Here is a 21,786-nt window from a genome sequence, read left to right as displayed (position 1 = left end):
AAAGATGCTTTTTTTTGGTTCTTTATGCCTGTCTCTTTGAACCCAAGTTCTAGGTTTCACCTGTGCTAACAACCCACTGTGCTACTCGCCACTTTACAGCGGCCTTGACCTTAAGAAAAGTCACAAAACACTCTGTAGGGCCAACAGCAAGCCAACCATTGCTGTTCAAACAAGGGTGAGGAAAATGCTGTCTTGGTTTAAACGGGCCGTTTCACTGCAAGGCAGAGCAGGAGATTGAAAGGACATTTTTATGCGGGAATTCTCAGAAGCAGTTATATTTGGCTCTGAAAATAGGAAATCCAAGTTCAGTGTGAATTATTTCTGTTTTGCATGAATGCATGCTTTTACCTCCTTGGATTCTGAAGCACTTAGACCAGCCTTGATGTAATAATGACAACTCACTACCTGCACCTGAACCTTATCTCCAGATGTAGTGCAATTGCTTTAGTTCAACTTCTGTCTACCTCTGTTGGAGACAAACCGGAAGAGTAATGGCTGTGTGTCCCTATTCGTCATCAGTGTGATGCTTTGTTTCTAGATACCCTTCCCTTTTCTTCCCAACAAGCTAACATTACAAATTTAAGAGAATAAATGTATGTTATCAAGTAAAATTACAAGATATGTTTACCAGGAAAATGACATCACCTTTAACTTACTGATTTTCCAATATTAATGCTGTCATAATTTAGCTATCCCTCAAAACATACAGGATATAGGAAGGAAGAAGGGAGGAAGGGAGGAAGGGAGGAAATATTACTATTGACATTTACAGAGAAAAATAAAATCCTGCCTGTTGAGCAGAACAAGGTTAGCCCTGATCTGAGACATTCAGCTAACACAAAGGAGATGAAAAGCTGAAATTTCATTATAAGGAAAGGTATCTTTATTTTCAAAAAAGAATAATAGCATGTGCAAAGCTATGCCTTTTTTATATCATTAAAAACAATGGCTGAGAGTTAGCATCCTCAAAGTAGAAAGAGACTCCTTTTCCTTAAGTTATATCACTTGGATCATTATCAAACCCAAACATCATTATCTTGGTTGTGTTAAAATCCATTCCTTCTCTGGCATACATACAACTATGAGGAGGAATGGGCATAAAACCATTATAAAGAGGGAACATTGCCAATCTTTTCTAGAAATAGGTGAGAAGTGGCCATTCCCCCTGCTGCTATGCAACTTTAAAAAAAGCTGTGCTACTTACTTAGGCTTTTTGCAAAGAGTAACCTGGGTTGCAGAGATGATTTGATTTCATTAAACGAAGTCCAGCTGAAATTCCAAATTTCCATCTATATTCAATGGCAGAAGATACATCCAGTTAAACATTAATTACTCCTTAAAGATAATTGACATCCAGTATTCTTCCAACAAATGAGGCTGAAAAAAACGCAGTAGGTTAACTCAGCTTGCAGCGTGCTGTCTTCCTGGGGTGATCGGCACTACCAGCCCTGTGAATTCTGTTGACTTTTCCACTGCCCATGCCAAGTCCTCTCTACGTTCTCTCAAGGTGGTAACAATCTGTTCATGTTTCTTATAGCACAGGAATCAAACATCTAAAAGGTGTCTGGAGACGAAGTCAAAGTCCTTGAAGACAGTCTGCTCCTTACGGGTTAGGAGAGCAACCTCCTCTGGAGGAGTAAGGATTGGCTTTTGTGATGTAAACTCTTCGTCAAAGTTGCTAATGTCCATTGGATCTCTTAAAGTGGGCACAAAAGGGGGCTTCAGAGTCCTGGCTAACAAGGCATCCCAGTCCATTTCCTGTAAGAGAAGGAAGTGAACAGGCCAGATTGACATTATTTATGAAATGTGAAAGTAAGAGGGAGGATTGCATCTTCCCTTCCAGATCATTCGCAACATGTCTGTCTTCTACTATTTTTTTTTTTTAAAAAAAAAAGAATATTAAAAAAAGGCTGAAAACAAACAGCAGAGTCAGTGCAGGCCAGGTAGCACAGAGATTCCATACAGTCTAAGGCTGTTCTTCAGAACACCACGAAACAAAGCTACAGCTCCAACTGTATTTAGGAGGGACAAAACTAAAGCACAGATGTGGCCAGGTGGATCTGTGGTCTTCCCGGCCGTTTCTGCTGTCATCCAAGTTGTTTTCTTACTCCAGTGCAAAGCCAGCCAGGGGCTATAAGGCTAATAACTTCTGGCAGGTGGGTAATGGTAACACCTTTGCCTGGAACAGATGTATACCCTTGACCCAAAGCAACTGTGTCTTTAACCTCAGCTTCTCTTAGGATGTTTCTCTCATGTGCATCCTGCAAATGAGGTGCCATCGAATAGACTGGCAATCACTGTCAGCACTAGACAGCACCTTTGACTGCTGCAGTTTGATTTAAAAGGGGTGTTTATTGATGGCTCAAAAGGTAGGTGTATTTGTACACAGAAGCAGAACAATCTTGCTCCGGAAGCTTACAGGGCCCAGAAAACAGACTTGGGGGATGTTGTTTCAAATATGGATTGAAATACGTATTCCTGAATACAGCAATGAGGTGCAACAGAAATTATCCCTAAGATCTCACTGATAACTAAGGGAAATATGCCTCAATATCAACAGAAAGCAAATCACTCTCAGCTCGAACAGAAAAGATGAGCAGGAGGGATAACGTGAGTTCCTACCTTAAAAAAAGCCTGGATTTTAATCTCTTCTGCATCTTTTTCCCCTGCTCCCAGCCTACGCTCTGGACATTTCCGAAGAAGCTGCAGGAAATACCAGTTCAAAATTAAACAACGGGAGCAAGAATGAACAGAAATAATGTTCCAGAGAGAAAAAACAAAAGGAAGGAGAGGGACTGACCCTTCAGAATGTTCTCATTCTCACTCTGCAGCAAGGCCATAATCTGCTAGTAATAGCTCAGACCTAGTTCCTTGTAAACAACTTGCCCACACCAGTAAGGTACTCGCTGTAAACTGCATGAAGCTTCTCATCTCAATGGTGCGCCTGTGACTACGGGGTCACATCCAAAAACTGACCCAAGCCACCTCCACCGAATCACTCTGACATTCTTGCCCTTGAATCAACTTTTCTCCATTTCAGAGTTAGCAGCAGCAGACCTCTGTAAGAAGCCTGCTTAGTCATCCCTAGGCAGAAGAATAGCATTTATGTAACAAAAAAGAAAGGAAAAATATGTGTAAATTTAAAATGTTTCCTTAGTCTGTGTAAGCAGCTCCAGATTACAGACACAAATGCCATCCAGAGTCCCTCTGGATCCACTTACACAGTAAATACAAATTCCTCAGGCTCCCAGAGACCCATCAAGCCCATTACCTTACGGATTATAGAAAGTGCCTCAGATGAAAGGAATCGTGGATACCGGACTTCATCGTTGACAATACTGTCAAAGACTTCTTCCTCATCATCTCCAGGGAATGGTGACTGCAATTGTGACATTTTATTATTTAATCCACACAGCACCCATTCCTCACTATTAAATAGGGATGAGAATAGCAGGGAGTTGTGTGGATTAATTAGTGTTTGGTAAGCACTATGAATGAGGAAAATGTAATTTAAATACTAATAAATAGTTGGCTAGATTTTATTTCAGTTGATCAGGTACTACTCTCCCCACGCTGTTTGGTGAGATCCTCTTAGAGAAAGGTGGTCTTACCTCACCAACAAGCATCTCATAAATGAGTACGCCCAATCCCCACCAGTCTACTGCCCGAGTGTACGAGATGTCTGTCAGGACTTCTGGAGCCAGAAATTCAGGAGTTCCACAGAAGGTGTTTGTGCGGTCTCCAAAACCTATTCCTGTAGGAAAAGAACAGTTTTGTAAAATCCAGCATGCATTACTCAATGGATCACATGCAGTCTCACCTTCTGAAAGCCACAGATTATCACTGTATAATCTAATGTTGTTAACTGGGCAAGGGCTCTCATCAATGCTTGCAAATGCCAACAAGGAAGTATGAAACCTGAGACCCCTAAAAACTGCAAATAAAAAATATACAGACAATACTTAAATAGACAGCAAAACCATGGAAACTTCCTGCAGATTCCACAATTCATTTACTCAAGTATGTATGTTTTAGTATCTTATATTCTGGCTTCTTTGAGCAAACAAGAACACTGCAAACTCTTTTTCATAAGGTTCCTGAAGATTAAAGGACAAAGTACTCTTTCCAAGTTCATCATGGCCAGACAGGTGAGACTTTTTTGTTGTTTGGTTTGTTGGGGTTTTTTTTTGTTTGTGTTTTTTTTTTTTTAATTTTTGTTTTTAGGTGGGTTTTGTTTTATTTTTTTTAAGATGGTGATGAATATAAGTTACACAGCCACCTCAGTACCTGTATGTGTGAACCCATTACTAAAGCCTAGATCCTAAATAGTTTCTGAGGGTTCAATTTTGGCCTCACCAAAGTCACTCACCTTCCTTACACAATCCAAAATCTGCAATCTTCACAAATCCTTCAGCATCTAAAAGCAGATTATCCAATTTCAGGTCCCTGCAGGCAAAAGAGAGGAAAGAAAATGGTGGATGAAGTCTGAGGATTGCCACCCAACAGCTTTTTTTGCAAGAGGCAGAAACTAGATGTTAATAAAAAGAATAAAATCTAAATTGGGTAAACTCTACATTTGATTTAAATAATGTATTATTTAGAAGATTCTCCTTAATTTATTGATATTTTCCTCTTAATGAAAGGCTCACAAAGCAGCTGAGAGCTGGGTGGGGCTTATTCATCTGAAAAAGACCATCCTACAACAGCATGACAAATTACTTGACTATCACAGTAAAAAAGAAAGCAGTAACTTACAGGTGCCCCTCAGAATGTATTGACATGTCACAGAGGATGAATCACCTGCAACATGTCAGATGAATAACTTCTTTCTTTACTGTAAGCACGATGAACATGCTGATAGCAACAGGCAATGGGGAAAATAAAGACAGACAGAAAGATTAGAAACCCCAGCAAGATAGCGAGCTCCAGACATACAGCTAAAGGAAAAATAAACTTTCAAGTTGCCAAACTGTCTTGTGTTTGATTCCTTGCTGCATTACCTATAAATTATTTTCTTCTCATGCAAGAACTGGAGCCCCAAGACTACACAGGCTGTATAAAACCTAGAAGAGAAAAATGATTATCAGGAAATATCTATAAGAACCAAGTTAAAAAATTATAGTGCCTGGAAACTAGACTAATTCGAACTCACTGGGCCATATGCTCTGGAAAGACATCTTCATGTATGCGCATCATAAGATCACCACCCGGAGTATATTCCATCACAAAACAAGCATGGTGAGGTGTCTGGAAACAGGCAAACATGTTCACGAGGAATGGATGATCAGAAGAATTGACTACTTCAAATATCCGCTTCTCACAGTTTAAGCTGCCAGGGTTGAAAGAACGAAAACATCAATGTTAACACTTGGCAGAAAAGCCTGTTTTGAGAAAGACAGGATAAAGAAGAAAATCTTTACATCTTGAGTTAGAGAAATAAAAAGTGAGGGCTAATACCATATTTATCTTACATACTTGTAAACCTTGAGTTTTAGAGAGTTCTTCAGGTGTTATTCCACCAGAAGCTAGAAAGCAGCACTTTTAACAAGTTTCCTTACTCCTGATTTAAGTTACACAAGCCTTAAAGTTACATTTAATCATAACAGTGCCATGACCAGCACACATCACACCTACTAACATTTGATTACAGGTGCATAATGTAGCCTCTGGCGATAGTACCATCTCTAAACAAAGCTCACCTATCGATTTCATCTCTCCTAATAATATCTTTTTTCTTCAGGGCTTTGATAGCATACAGCTTCCCAGTTGGCTTGTATTGGGCCAGCAGTACCTGAAAGACAAGAGAAAAGCTGCACTTCAAACAAAGCTGTTACTTCCTTACTGGATTACTTTGGCTCCCATTGATACAAACTATTTCCATCCACTCCAGATGGTCATTCTCAAAACCAAGCTCAAGTAACTCCAGAAATTGAGCACTTTTTTTCTGCTCCTTGTGCTGCAGCAGTCCAGAAAGATGCCAGGGTAAGTTACATTCTTTTCACAAACAGCAGCATCACAGCTGCCCGAGTGCTTTATGAGCACCTCAGAGCTCCCACGGCAAGCAACTAGGCACTTTTGGGAATGGAGCTATTCCACTAGTGATCACAATGATAACGAAAGGAATGGCAATGATGTGCTTTATGAAATGACTTAGCACTCCCTGCATGGTTTTCTCCAGGCTTTGAAGTCACAAATCTTCAGGAGTTTTCACTGTTAGCTGCTTGTGTGGTTGGGTTGGGTTTGTTTTGTATATCCACATCGCAACAAATCTCTTTTGTACTGCAATGTTTCTATTCAGACTGAGGCAGAGGCCCATCTTCACAACCACAGTCCTACTGCCTCCTCCTCCACAAAACGTACACTTCTACACTACCTTCCCAAAGTGGCCACGTCCCAGCATGGCGATGCAGTGAAAATCCTCAAGATGAACTGTCCTTTTCCTGCAGACAAACCAAGAAGAATTGTTGAGACAATACCCAAAAGATGCATAAACAGATAACAAAGAAGCGTGTATTTTTTTTAGGGGAAGAAGCTCGGGATAGCAAAAGGGAAAGTGAACAGCTGTGTCAACCACTTCTCACCTAGGCTGAAATCCTGAGGAGTTAGGCTTGATGCTGCTGTTCTGCCACTGAAGAAAGGAGTGGGTAACCCTAACTTTCCTCACCCTAACTGGTGAGGAAACCGCTCCCAGTGGCAGCAGTCTGACTTTCATCTCTACTGGCAATAGGAGCACCAATTCTGGCTCTCCAAGGCTGGCTCTCTGTTATTCCCCATAACAGGATTAGATCCCTCTGACCTCCATCTTTGAGGTAGTAAAATTCAGTTTTGCCTACACTCCTTTCAGCAGGCTCAACGGCAATTGTGTTAATCAGACATGAACTTGTAGATCAACTGCTAGTAGGACAAGGGCATAAAGGGAAGTTCTCAAACAGGAATCAGAAATGAAACACTATGAGACAACAGACATAAGACGTTGCTGGAAAAAAGTAGCTGAATAAAGAGATGCTATAGAATGTTATGTCAGCCACAAGGTGTTACCAAGGAAACTAAAGCTGCAGAATTGCTTGGAAAGAATTTTTTTTTTAAAAAAAAAACAAACCACCCACCCACACCCTAAAAGCTTTAGTCCAGGATCATCTTTAAAGGACAGCAGACACTCCATACTCTTCCACTAAGTGACACGAAGGGCTAAGTATCTACTTATGAAGGACTCAACTCCCTCCTCAGCCTTCTCAGAGAGAAGGTATGTAGGTGCCCAATTGCATCCTGACTGCAGGGGTTTGAAGTTGAGACCTCTCAAAAGTGATGAAGAAGTTGTGAACATAATTCTATGATCCAAACTGTCAGATCAGCTTAGATAGATTTTTCTATTTGTGCTTTTTTGGAGCAGTATTTGTTCAATAATATTAATTTTTTTTTTACTTGTTCTGTTTTTGGTATATTTACTACTGTGTATCCTTGCTACATACAAATTGTGTACATATAATCGCCTTAGACTATAAATAACTTACTGTTTTATGCCTCCCTACATAATGAAAGACAGTGTATCTTGCATATCAATAGAAACAGAAGAATGTGAGGGATGCCAAAAGTGCTTCTGAAATGTATTACTTAGAATGCAGATACATCTAAATATGCTACACCATAAAACTTCAAACACAAAGAAACACTTTGAAGACAGTTAAGTGACTTCATCACCTACTTAAGTCACCTATTGCATTGTAGCATAGTGTATCAATAGGCTAATATTAGGGTTAATAAGCAGATAAGGCACAGCAGATGTTTGGACAAGTCAAGTTCAGAGTAGACTTTTCATGGTATTGTCTACGCTCAGCACTAAGAGCCTGCTGCAGAGAAACCAAAGCATATATTAAGCAGAGTTTTAGACTGCATGCTCAAACACTTCAGACCAGTGCCTCTTTAATCTGTGACCCAAGACAGCCCATGCTGTCTACAGTTACCTTGGAGATGCCTGGATTGGAAGTTCTGTTAGCACAGAGCTGCAAGACTTCTCAACATGCAGCCTCTTCAGACACTAGGAACAGAAAGAAAATTACAGTGTGTCATCCTCTGGAACCATCAAGTCGGACCTGAATGCTCACATCCAAATTTTTTCTTCTTTCAAGATCCAGCACAACCACAGACAAATTCTAGCAGTTAGTCATCGCCTCTGCTTGGAGGGCAGGAAAAGAGGTTGTCTATGGTCACATAGAACTATTCCCATGTACAATATTTTTTTAATAGGGCCAAACCCTTTAAAATAAAAGCTTTTAAAAGTCTAGGATAAAACATTTCCTTTCTAGAAAAAAGGCATCTCACATCCCAAAAAGTCACAATGATCAAAGAATGCAGTCTCCTCTCTGACCAAAGCCAAACGAGGAAAGGTAAGATACGTGGTAGGACACAGGTCATTAATCATTATACTGCTCAAAACAAATTTGCTGCTTCTTCCTGACAGAAAAGTAGAGCTCTTCTTGGTGTTGTCCAGTTTCTTCAATGACAAAGAACTTCATCTGGTCCTAAAAGCCTGCTGAACTTCCTTCCCTGCTTTCTCTGTGCAGTCATCTGTGCTGTACTCTTGCCCCGAACTCCCAATGCTGACCTACCTCCCATTTTGCTTCTCCAAGAAAAGCAACTTATAATTTGGAAAAAAAAGGAAGGCAAAGGCAGAGGAGAAAAGGAAGGGAAAAGAGGAAAAGAGGAAAAGAGGAAAAAAAGAGGAGGAAAAGAGGAGGAAAAGAGGAGGAAAAGAGGAGGAAAAGAGGAGGAAAAGAGGAGGAAAAGAGGAGGAAAAGAGGAGGAAAAGAGGAGGAAAAGAGGAGGAAAAGAGGAGGAAAAGAGGAGGAAAAGAGGAGGAAAAGAGGAGGAAAAGAGGAGGAAAAGAGGAGGAAAAGAGGAGGAAAAGAGGAGGAAAAGAGGAGGAAAAGAGGAGGAAAAGAGGAGGAAAAGAGGAGGAAAAGAGGAGGAAAAGAGGAGGAAAGAGGAGGAAAAGAGGAGGAAAAGAGGAGGAAAAGAGGAGGAAAAGAGGAGGAAAAGAGGAGGAAAAGAGGAGGAAAAGAGGAGGAAAGTGGAGGAAAAGAGGAGGAAAAGAGGAGGAAAAGAGGAGGAAAAGAGGAGGAAAAGAGGAGGAAAAGAGGAGGAAAAGAGGAGGAAAAGAGGAGGAAAAGAGGAGGAAAAGAGGAGGAAAAGAGGAGGAAAAGAGGAGGAAAAGAGGAGGAAAAGAGGAGGAAAAGAGGAGGAAAAGAGGAGGAAAAGAGGAGGAAAAGAGGAGGAAAAGAGGAGGAAAAGAGGAGGAAAAGAGGAGGAAAAGAGGAGGAAAAGAGGAGGAAAAGAGGAGGAAAAGAGGAGGAAAAGAGGAGGAAAAGAGGAGGAAAAGAGGAGGAAAAGAGGAGGAAAAGAGGAGGAAAAGAGGAGGAAAAGAGGAAAAGGAAAAAAGGAAGAGTGCAACACTTTTGTGAAGACTCCATGCCAGTATAGCTCGCTGGATTCTGAATCCCTGGAGATCAGCCAGCTAATGAGGAGGTGCCTGCCTAAAGTATAGTTAATTTCTCCAGTAATAAACAAATAAGAAGAACCGAGCTTGAAAAAATACCAATCAACAAAGAAAAGTCTCTCTACTAGCCTAGACGATTACCGGAGAATCTGCAGGAGATGGTGTTGATTCTTTGGAGTTGGCCATTAGAAACAGGCGCGGAGGCTTGGGTGGTGCTTCATCAGCAAACGTAAGCTTAGCCACGGGAAAGCCACTGCATTTGTAAGACAAAGTTGAGGGAGATTTCCTTAGGGAAGAACACTGCGCACAGACACCTTTGTATCACCTTCACTATACAAGCAAAGTTCAGTCCAGTCCAACACACTGGACAACAGGACTCTCATTCCCACCACAAGGCTGTGAAGTATCAAGACATGCTCTCCTAAATGAGTGAAAAGGAAATGAGCTATGAAGTCGGTGATGGTTAGACTCCCATCCCAACACTAGCTCTCTGATGCTATAAAATCAATGAAACATCCATGTGCAGCAATAAGTCACTACGATCAAGAATTTAAAGGAAGTCTTGATTTTAATAGCAACAGAGTAATTGATATTTTTTTTCTTCTCTGGGTCTTGTGAATCAGTGGGAATAGTCTCTTCTAAAGTGACTAATTCTCTAAAAACTAATTCCAACAATTTGAGAAAATTATTATTTAGAGAATATTCTTCTACAGCATATTTAAAAGCTTAATTGTGCACCTTCTGAGTGCTACATTATGCTAGTTTTACCACAACAAGAAGAGTTCAGTTTTAAGAAGAGTGCATTTTTACCACAACAATCCCATTGTGACCCTGTACAGATTTCATTAGTGTACTCCTGAAGACAGTTAATGAGTGGAATCTGCTCTCCTTTACAGTGCAGAACCAGTACATCTTTTTGAGTACATAAAATTAGTTTGGAAAATCTGCTTTTGATTTTTTTTTCCCCATATCGTGGTGTTTACTTATTACCACTTTTATACCCACAGTTCTTACTACAGAGGAAAAGAAAGCTGCTGAAGTTCCCCTGGATCTGGAACAGACTGCTTGTTAGGACAGCAATTCTGGAAACCCGTCCCACTGCTGACAATAAATCAGAGCCAGCCACAGCATATTGAACACCCCACTAAAAACACATAGTTTCAGCCAGCATTGGCTTTTCTTCAAATCCTATCTGTGGAATCAAGTTCCACAGATAAATTTTTCACATCAATATCTTCCTCCACCTTAGTAAGGTGCAACACAATTTTAAGATCTATCCTACAGCCATTCCAGAGTGTCATCCAGCAACACTCAGAACATGACTCACCTACTGAGTTTGGACATTGAATCAACATGACTTTGGGGGGGAACTGGAGAGAAGGCTGTGTGAATGGGATCATGAAGTGGAGGACTCAGAGTGCTCAAGGAACTACACGGAGGGAGGAAACTCATCATCAGGCGACCCCAAGCAGCAACATTTATGTTCATTTGAGGAGCTCGGAGAAATTCCTTCCCTGGAGGAGCCAGAGTCAAAACACCAGTGAGATTACAACGCACAAATTATAATCTCATGTACTATTAAATTATCATTTTCACCCAAACGCTTGTGAGTTACTCAAAAAGGTAGCCCAACATAGGGAGAATGAGCTTTTTTTCAGGGAAGAAAGTTTAATAATGATGACGATGAAACAGATCTACAATTTCACCTGTGTTCAACTTTATATAAAATCGTAACAATCCTCAAGTGGAAATTGCATAAAATGTTTAAAAACTATTTTGATCTAAGTCAGGTTTTCTTCTACTTCAACACTGCACTTTAATCATGCAGCCCGTTAACAGAAAGTTTCTGAAAGCATCTTAAAAAGGGTAAAACATTTGGGATATTTTCGTTATTTTTACTACTTGCTGAAGAATATAGATATAAAATCTCCTTTATCCTCACTGCCAGGAGTCCTCAGTATGTAAAGTCTTACCTTATTCAGATTCACAAGAAAGAACTGGCAGACAAAAAAAGAAAGTATGCAAGTTGTTTCAGTCCCTACACTATTAATCTGAGATGCCAGCTCTAAAGACTTGACAGACAATCAGTAGCCTTTTCATGCTACAGTCTTCTATAACTCAGAGTTTTCCAGAAAACCTTCCAGTATCTGTTCATCAGTAATGGCATCACTGGTTAAATTAGCACAGCTTGAGTCCTGGATCTTCCTAGGAAGTCTGTTAAATAACTAGTAATTACATCTTCCTAACAATACTAATTGTGAATAGAAACACCGCCACAACATCACAACATTACACACTATGCTGCAGCCAGGCTGTCTGCACTTTTTGTGACTGAACAAACTTTCACGTTCTAATAAAGCCCACCTACTTACACACAGTAATTAGCAAGCGTTTTAAGGTCTCACAAACCCAGTGGAACAGGAGAGCATGCCAGCTTGCTCGTGCAAAGCCCTGCCCTCCCCTAGGCACACTAGATAGTAGGTAGTCAGTTCTCTCGCAGCTTACCTTTCTGTTTGGGGAAAATGCGCCTCTGTCGCTGCAGTTTTGGCTTTCTCTCAATGACAGGATTACAGAACATCACCTGTCAGAGAAGCAAAGAGGATTTCACAGGATACTTCATTTACACTGGGAACACAAACACTGTCACGCGTGCCTGCTCTCTCATCAAATTCTCATCTGTTTGGTAAGTTAGGAGTCACTGCCACACAGAGACTCCAGGCTGTGTTACTCTAGTTTCACCTTCTAAACACCTGTTACTTCAACTGTGGTTTTAGGTGTTGGAATTTTCTGCTACCTGAAATGCAGAAAACCTCCCAAATTATGACCAATTCATACCCCAAACAAAATTAATCTAATTTGTAAAACCATACATAAAGAACATAGCCATTTGTAGGATTAAAAAAAAAATAGTAGTACCTCATGGCACAGAAGTAAAAAACAAAACAAAACAAAACAAACGAACCCAAAACCAAATACCAAAAACCACCAAAACCCACTCCTCCACCCCTAACAAAACAAAACCACAAAAAAAAACAAGAAGGCCGGGAGAGGAGGCAAATTTGGGTATATGAGGTCAAGATCCCACTTTTGGAAAGATAACCCCAGGAACTTTCATCTCAACACAAAGGAGAAAGTGCTGCAGCTTTTATGGGATTATCTGGATGATCTCTTCATTGACGGTACCTCAGACTCTTTATTATTAGCCTCAGAAAGATCATAAAATAAGCATACCCAAAGGGAATTCGGATCTCTGATTCTGCAGTCTCTGTGATTCAAATCTGACCATAAAGCCAAATGTTTAATTAAAGTGTCACCAATGGGTGATAACGAAAGCAAATAAAACCCAATGATTTCACAGCACACACACACGTAATTACAGAGGAGCAGATGAAGAATCACTCCGGGCTATGGCACTTGTACATCTATTATATCATGTTGTTCCTTATTTTTGTGTGTGATATTGACGCAAAGGATTTCAGGTGACATTCTACCCTTCTAGATACTGCTCCTTCCATTCCTTGTATCCTGGGTTGAACAACTGCTTGCAGGGCAGGCACCCTAAACAGAGTTCTCTGAAAAAGAAACAAAGCTGACATTTATACCTCTGCAAAAAGCATTCCTTGGGGTTCGAGTGAGAGGCACATCCCATGACGTTCGTTATCAAGGAAATCATCCAAACGTAAAAACTTCACGGCACATAGTTCTCTCCAGTCTCTCCAATAAATTGCAATTTCCAGCTCACGAGACTGGTGGGATGGGTGAGTGGTGGGGGAGGGAAAAAAAAAAAGCAGAAGAGTTATATACTGTCCCATGCTCTGGAAATGGCACACACACATTGTTGTAACACAAAAACAAACAAATGAAAAACCAACAGTAAACTAAACAGTATGCATAAGAAACTTCTTCAATCCTTCTGTCCCCTGCTTTCTCTGGTGTTTTCAGATTTTCTTAGCTACAGACTCTCTTGGAGATGGCTGTCTTGGCTCCCCATTTCAGAAATCTCTCTGAGAGCCACTTTGTTGGTAAGATGAAATAAAACTGCTCAGGTAAGGAGAGAAGGACAACAGATGCTGTTCAGGCCGAAAGCCTGCCAGGGACGCACTGCCTTCAGGGGAAGGCCAAGATAACTGGCACATAAAAGGGTTGAATCAAGTCTGATTCAACAAACAAGAGTTGAATCAAGTGAAATGGCAGCTAAATGGGCAAATCACGGAAGGTGAAAAGGAAAACCAAATACAACACATGGAACCTGGGGCAGACTTACCCGATCCAGCTCAATGACAAAGCTTTGGTCCCATGCCTGGTTATTAACCGGTCCCCAGTTTGTTTGGCCAACCACTTTATTGTCCACTTTGAGCACGGCAAGGACTTCATCTGGACAAAGGAGAAAACACAGACTATAATCTTTTACCAAAGGAAGTATCTCATGCTGAAGGTGAATATCCCAACCAAATGTAATTTCCAGGAGAGTACTAGCAGGACTAGGTATAATGCGATTAATTCTCACTCTTAGTTTTGCAGAAATCAGGTTTCTTATAATTACACTCACACCAAGCCACCCTAATACCCAGACGGGAAGCCCCCATGCTCCCATATGCCACTCACAACTCAACAGGGAACCCCATACTCACTGCATGGCTCTTCATTCCGCAGGTACTTTCCTGCAACACTACGGCCATGGATACCCAGGCCAACTCGTGGTCGGGAAAGAGACCTCAAATCACTTGGGCTGCCACAGACGGGAGAAGAACTAGCCATTCGGGAACGTCCTGGAACATTTTCCAATAGATCCTGACACCCCATCAGTCTCACTTCCAATGTTCCTGAGGAATTTTAGGAGAGTAAAGAATATTATTATTATGTAAAAGATGAAGTGATTCCAGTCAGCCTGTCCTCACAGGGGTTCAAGAATTTCTCAGATTCATGATTTCTCGGTTAATAGCTCAAATCTACCCCAGATTAACATACATACTGCAAATCCATATGATTAGAAAGCTCTGGCTGGCCTAGAGGAAATAAGTCCAGTTCCTACAAAATCAAATGTCCATATAACAGGAGGCATTACAACAATTAGAAGAAACACAACTCATTTTTCCCTCTGTCCTCCCCACAACAACATGCCATGTAGGATTTATGTACCTGTAAGGGCTGTAGGTTTGATGACGGAAGTGGGTTGGATGTTGCCATGCTGAGCTCCCAGGGAGGAAGTATTTACTAGTTCCTGCTTGATGAGCGCTCTTTTTGGGTGCTCAGGAGAAAGCTCACTAAGCTGATGCTCCAATGACAGGCGCAGCAGGTCAATCTTCTGAGAGGACTCTTGCAAACGACCCTGAGCCTAGCAATATGAAGTAGAACAAAAAGCAGAAAGAAATTTTCAATGTACAGCCCCAGGCCAGGTATTATTAATCCTTTATGAACTACTAGAGTAAGCTTCAGAAAAAGACCAGATAACATCTTACTAATAAAGGAACCCAACAAAATATTTCCCCATAGATCCTGACCACCCCATCAGTGTCACTTCTGATGTTCCTGAGAAATTTCACCAAAGCAAGGAACATTATCCCTAGAAGAAAAAGTGATCCCAATCAGTCTGTCCTCACACAGAGACAAGAACTTCCTAAATTAATAACTCTTGGTTAACTTTACTCATTCATGCCAAATCACTAATGTTGAGGCATGAAACCACTCTCTCAAGAAGGCTTGGATAAATGCTTACCTCAGCCAAAAACTTGCGATCCTGTACCCGACTCCCTCCCAAAATCTTCAGCACATTTTTTGCCCCTTCAGCCACAGCAGCTTCAATGCGCAGGTGATGTCTCAGCTCCTCAATACGCAGCTCCAAAGCACTGATGGCAGTGCCCATCCTCACTGGCCATTTTGGAGATAAAATATGGTGAAGATAAGAATTGGTTTGAGTATTCTGGATCTTGGAGATTTGGCCGTAGCTGTTCTGGGATGTATTAGTACTTAGAACACCATACCTGCTGGATCCACTGTATCTTCCATCCCTCCTGCTGACTGAGACACTTTCACAATGTGCATGCGGATTATTTCAATCTTTGTCTTGCTGTCCTGAAGCATCTGCTGAGCTGTAGCTAGCAGCTTCCGCTCCTGCCAAAAAGAAAGCACATGCAGAGAGGGAACCATGCTCATTAAAAACATCACGATGATGTGCTCACACGTGAGGATGAGGTGGTACCTGCAAGACGGGTCATAAATGATCCTGAAATGGCATAAATAAGCAGTTATGTAAAGGAGACACTGCTGAGGATCAAGAACTTTGTGATCACTATCTCCATTTATAGAGGGAAAGGACAGGTCAAGGACACCTCCAGTTAATACCAAAGCTTGCAGTGACTGAGACCTGGGGTTCACTGGTTAACTGTGCTTACAGTTTTTCTGAGCAGAGGTTTTTAACAGAACAAAACATCACAACCCTCTATATACTGGTCTTACTGAATTAAGCTTAAAAAAAAAAAAAAATCTCTGAGCTTATTATAATTATCCTTTGACTTTTAAATACGATTATGCCAAACTCAAAAGTGGGATGAATATGAAATCAATAAACCTCTGAACCTTTTTCTCACATGAAGAGATATCGCACGCTGTGCTCTACCCTAAACAACCTAGTAATATCAAAACATCACACCAACTCAGTGCACAATACCAACGCTTTTTTAAATTTCTTTCCTCGAGTCAGTGACTACATGTACCCCTCATAACCGCCCCCAGTACCTTCTCAGGCTTGGAAGTTTTTCTAGAGATAGCACTCCTACCATGCCACTTCCTATGAGATAACTTTTCTCCAGTTCCAATCCGGCTCTAATCTTGAGGCACTGGGAGCACTAAGGTGAGATGCATCAACATCTCTATGTCGGCATTCAGCCAGCTCAGTTAAGCACCTAGACCTCAGTTAAGCACCTAGACCGAAGAAGTAACGCACAGTCTGCAGCTGGTAGGGAGAGACAGGTGTTTCCAAAGGACCATTCAACTCTTTGAGAATGACAACACAAGCTATTCTATGGGCACCTAGCATTGCTACTGAGGCTACTGAAGGATTTACATGTCTAAGTTAAAACACGATTCCCAACTTTCTCACTAATACCACTAAGCGACATTCAAGAGCAGAAGCAGAATCAGCATCTGCCATGTAAGAACTGCCAAAAGGATCGATACTGCCAGACTATGCCCGTCTATCCAGTCCAATAACTCCCCTCCATCAGTGATCACCCACCAGACGCTTCAGAAAAAGGCACAGGCAACCACATCACAGGCCAAAACAGAATAAACTACACTTTCAGAAGCGCCTTTTCCTAACATCCAGTAATTATAGACTGGCTTATAATTATTAGTAATTAGTAATTATAGACTTTGACCCAGGAATCTATGTTCCCAAATGGTTGCTTATTCCTTCTTACCTTGGATGTTGAATACATTTGGATCATATTCTCAGCTCCTTGCTTCACTTTCATTTCAACATGCAGCTGCTTTTTCAGAGCTTCAACCTTCCTTGCCATGGGGTCTGGGTTTCTTTCCCATAGACAAGGATCTGGAGACACAGATCCATCTGTACAAACAATACAATCAATACCATTAGTCATCTTTTCTTGTGTCATTTCACTGGGTTATAGATGGGTGACTCCATAAAAGAAGGTACAAAAAGGTCTTCTCTACAAAACTGACTGCAAAACCCTTTCAAATGAAGCTCAAGCTCACATCCATAAATATTTCTTAGTTTATCAGTGAACTCATCCTAAAAAGCACTCTACCAATTCTATACTCATTCATCCTGTAAAATACTTGGATGTTCAACTGCCCAGAAATGCTATTCAAATCTCTTCAATTCCACTTACAGCCTGCTCCTGAATATTGTCCATGCCCAGCACTCTCAGCTCTTCTCCCTACACCGATTGCTTGTGTTGCCTCCTTCCACCTTTAGTGCTCCATTCTCAACTTTTCACTGCACAGATCATTTCATCAGCTAAATATCACTAGAAGAAACTCCCACTACTTGTGAGCCCTCCACAGAAAAACACATTAATTCAATACAAACAAATATCAAAGCATTATAACACAATTTTCCTGTCAATCACGACCCAAGACCTACCTGTCTTACCCTCCTCTTTGTCTGTTATTACAATTCTTGCATTAAGCTCCCGAAGTTCCCAATGCAGTTGCTCCAGTTTTCGGTTGGAAGATTTCAGCACGTGCTCTATATGAACAAGATTCTTTCTGTCTGTCGTTGCTTTGCGCAGGTTTTCTGCTCCCTCTTTAATCTTCAGTTCTTTCTGTATAGCACGGCGAAGTAGTTCCTTCTCGCCCTCCAGTTTTTGCTGGAAGCTTGGATCCATTAAGTTCATACCGTTGCCCAGTTGCAAGAGACAGCTGCCCTGCAATCAAGCAATGTTGGACAAGAGGATTTCAGAGATAACACAGTTCATTCAATTTTTATGATTTAGCAATACACTCTTAAGATTCTGCTCCTTCATTTCATTAGAAACTGGTTCACACAATTCTGAAGGCAACCTTTTCACCAAATTTTCAAGACGACCAGATCTGGATTTAGATTGCAGAGGACAGAATACAATTTGATCTTAACATGCTTTAATTTGGTTTTAAACCATAATGGAGACAAACCTTCATCTTACTTTTTTCCTTGTTATTAATGTCTACACGCATCCTTGTTCTTAAGTAGCAAAGCCCAACCAATATTTGCCCTTGTTCTGATCAACATTAACTTTTACTAGTATGATGTAGTCGATAAATACTTTATCTGAATATGTCTTGATACTGACTGCTCAAAGACACATATCAACAAATCTGACAGAGCTTTTTAGGAATGTCACAAACATGCATTAACTCTCAGCTGTTAGCCCTGAGGAAGAAAAACGTAAAACCTATAGCTATTTCTACAAAAAAAGAAGAAGAAGAGTAAGCTTAACTTTGTGCTGTCTCTGAAAAGGCAAGCAGACTGTTGTCTCAATCGCTATTCTGCCCGTGGTTTACAGGTAGTGAGGCCTCTTTAAAACATTATTAAGGCTTTAAACTGAAAGAGGACAGATTTCGATTAGATGTAAGGAAGAAATTCTTCACTCTGAGGGTGGTGAGGCACTGGAGCAGGTTGCCCAGAGAAGTTGTGGCTGCCTCATCCCTGGCAGTGTTCAAGGCCAGGTTGGATGAGGCTTTGGGCAACCTGGTGTAGTGGAGGGTGTCCCTGCCCATGGCAGGGGGGCTGGAACTAGATGATCTTTGAGGTCCCTTCCAACCCAAACCATTCTATGATTCTATAAATGTTTAAATTCAAAATTTAAAAGTTGCATTAGTAGCATTCAAGCTTGTTCTGGGCTTTGTTTTAAATCATTTTCAATACTAGTGGTGATATATGCGTCATCAACAGCTCTGGACAGGGATGCTCTGCGTCCAGGCAGCAGCGGCAGAGGTGTATCTCACTGACCGAATCAGCACTGGGCTCAGACAGGAGCTGCAAAAGCTTTATCCAAGAGGATGCTACTTAACACTGTAACAAACAATCCAAGCAAGCCATTCATTATGCTTTTCTCTTCAACAGGAAGAGCAGCTTCAAGGCATTCAAAGCAATTAATATATTAATAACCGAAAATTAATGACTCATCATACTCCCTGCTTAAATGCAAAAGAAACGGTTGCACAGTCAAGCTCCACTACACTAACCGACTCAATGTCGCACAGTCAGTCACTGAAGACAGAACTCAGGAATCCCGACTTACTTTCACATTTTTTAGGCGGCTGACCACATTTCCAACAACAAACCACACTGGGTTTGTGTTACTTGTGTACATTACTGCACTCTAAGAGTGTGCTGCGCATCTAAAGCCTACGCTACTCACACAGAAATAATTATTTAATCATATTAGTATATTTTGTCATGCACCTCAAAGATCCAACCAACATTCTCGATCATTTTTTGCTAGGATTTCAGTCTAATAGCAAAATAACTAAAGAAGAAGGAAAAAAAAATATCTATTTTAAAGTTGGCCTAAACCCAAGTTGGGTCTGCAACAGATACACAATAGCCAAAATAGGAGTTGGTCAGATTGGTAACAAAACAAAAAGGTTCAGATTAACATCCTGAGTCCAGGAAGTTCTCGCCCAATTAGTAAAGCCAGGAACTAAGCCAGAGCTTTGAAAAACATCCAAAGTTTTGTGAGGAAGAACTTGAATCATGGAGTTCCTGAGTCACAGGCAACCTTTACCAGCTGTATATTGGAAAATCAGAAAATGCTTTATCCAGTCTGTAGCAAGTGACTAAAAGTAGTTCACTGGTTGCAATTCTTGTTTAAATAATTAGAAAAGCATATAGATTTATTTTTTATCCAAACTATGCAAATGGCTGTAACCAATCCACCCCTTGGTTTCGCCCAGAGCAATGGAATGAGTAGTGGTGCAAGAGTAATAGTGATAAAGGGGGCTGAATACAGAGACCTGGGTACTGATACAGAGAATGGTACAGTCTGGGCAGTTCTCAGGTCAATTTTCCTCCACACCACTCTCTGCCAAAAGCTAGTCTGAATACCAGCTAATGCACCATGCTAGTTTTCTAAATATATTTAGAACGTAAGGGTGGTGTGTTTTCCTGGGTCCTTCTTCCCCTCCGTGGCTCAGGGAGTGCCATAACATTGACATTGTTTGCACCAGGAAGATGAAATATTCTGTTATTTAGGAGGACGGGAAAGCTGAATTTGCATTTGGGTTGATCCATTTTGCATTCTGACTCAGGAATTTCGGTGGGGTGTTGAGACACTGCCACAGTCCATGCTGCAGCTGTTCTTGGATTCCCTGGGAAGGTCCGTCCTTCAGAGTTATGTGTCCAATGCAATCCTGAAACACGTTAAAAGCTTGCGGAGAAATACCCAAGCTAGCTTATTTTAGCTTGCTTTTGGTACCTGTAGTGGGGCAGCCAAAATTCACCCAGGACTTCCACTAGACTTATGTCATACGGTAGCATCTAGACTGCTTCCTAACAAGCCAAAATTTCAGCAGTATCAAAGTTGCACTAGTCCTTTGGATTGCAGCCCAGGGAGACCCCATTCCCTCAGTTGTTATGCCCAGCCTGGCATTGAGCTTCACCTGCACAAAGCCCAGAGCAGACCCGGCCCTTAAGAGTTTCACCACTGACCCAGAAATTGATTTACAATTTGATTTAATGAGCTGGCGATGAGGAGGCCATCCCCCCTGCAGACCACACGTGCTCACCAGGACGTTTTAAATCCCATCTTTCACGGCAACTTTGCGCTGCGGGGATGAAGCCCGCGATGGACAGGCTCGTGCTAACCGCATCCACTATTTACAAGAAAAAGCCACTGCAAGATTTGGAACAAGGCAACTGCAATCCTGTCTGAAGCCAGTCCCCTTTCCAACTCCGAGCTGCGCAGGAGCTGGCGAGGCTGGAAAGCAGCGAGCCCCGCGGGCACCGGGATGGGCAGAGCCCGCTCGGGCCGCAGCGCTGGCAGCGAGGGATCTTTGCGCCGCTCTCTCCATCCGTTCTTTCCCAGATTAGGCTTGAAACGCCTCAAGGAAAGAGGGCAGATCTCCCCCACTCCAGGGAGCTTATTCCAGAAAGGAATGTTTTTCCCAGCGCGGAGGCTGGCAGCCCTCCCCCGGCTCCCGTGTGCCAGCCCCAGCCGCCGCCTCGCCTCCCACACCTCCTCGACGCCGAGAGGGGATTTTCTCGAGCGGGCACAGACTTGACCCAAACCCCATTTCCCTGAGGGGAGGAGGGACGTTTTTCGGGGATCTAACCCGCTTCGCACGGTCTCTCCCACCTCCCCGGGGAGCAGCCACCGCGAGAGGCGGAGGAGGCAGCGGGAAGCCCCGTTCCCCCCGACCGCCGCCCCCTTCCCGGGGCCGGAGGCTTCCGGCGGAGCAGGGGGCTGTGCTTTCCCAGCGGGAGGATGGAGGGGGGGGGCCCTCCACACTTTGGGTGCCCCCAAAAGGGCGCAGTGGTCCACCCGGGAAGGGGGGAGCCCCCCTCGCCCCGCCCGCCATGCCGGCGCCCCTCCGAGCCCTCGGCGCGGCGCTCACCTGCGGGGTCCCCGCCGCCATTGTTCCGCACGGCACCGCCAGCAACCGGCACTTTTTCAAACTTCGGTCTTCCCGGGAAGCGGCGCGCCGCCGCCAGCGCCCTCTCGTGGGGTGCGGGCCCGGGAGAGCGGCCGGCGGGCGGCCCTCGGGGAGCGCGGAGCCGCCCTCTCTCCGCACGCCGCCCGGCCCTGCCCCGCGGGGGTGCTCGGCCAGCCGCGTTTCCCGCCCCCGTC

At 42.5% G+C, this 21,786-nt stretch overlaps 1 protein-coding gene across 1 annotated transcript; it reads right to left on the bottom strand.

Moving 5' to 3' along the window:
- Positions 1-1,545: 1,545 nt before the first annotated feature.
- On the bottom strand, positions 1,546-21,574 carry PKN3 (protein kinase N3). The gene is made up of 22 exons (XM_086624981.1): positions 21,554-21,574; positions 17,601-17,883; positions 16,912-17,060; positions 15,475-15,604; positions 15,210-15,361; positions 14,633-14,828; positions 14,125-14,316; positions 13,758-13,867; positions 13,096-13,239; positions 11,999-12,074; positions 10,821-11,007; positions 9,635-9,746; positions 7,962-8,035; positions 6,374-6,440; positions 5,700-5,791; positions 5,153-5,329; positions 5,001-5,063; positions 4,370-4,446; positions 3,612-3,754; positions 3,272-3,379; positions 2,623-2,703; positions 1,546-1,758 (listed from the first exon to the last, which is right to left on the bottom strand). The coding sequence occupies exons 1-22, from the start codon at positions 21,572-21,574 to the stop codon at positions 1,546-1,548; spliced, it is 2,847 nt and encodes a 948-aa protein (XP_086481107.1).
- Between the last annotated feature and the right edge of the window lie 212 nt (positions 21,575-21,786).

Source organism: Tauraco erythrolophus, chromosome 22 (genome assembly GCF_009769465.1).
Source record: "Tauraco erythrolophus isolate bTauEry1 chromosome 22, bTauEry1.pri, whole genome shotgun sequence".
In the NCBI taxonomy this organism is placed as follows: Eukaryota; Metazoa; Chordata; class Aves; order Musophagiformes; family Musophagidae; genus Tauraco; species Tauraco erythrolophus.
Note: the sequence above shows the minus strand (reverse complement) of the source record. Positions and strands in the feature narration are given on the sequence as shown.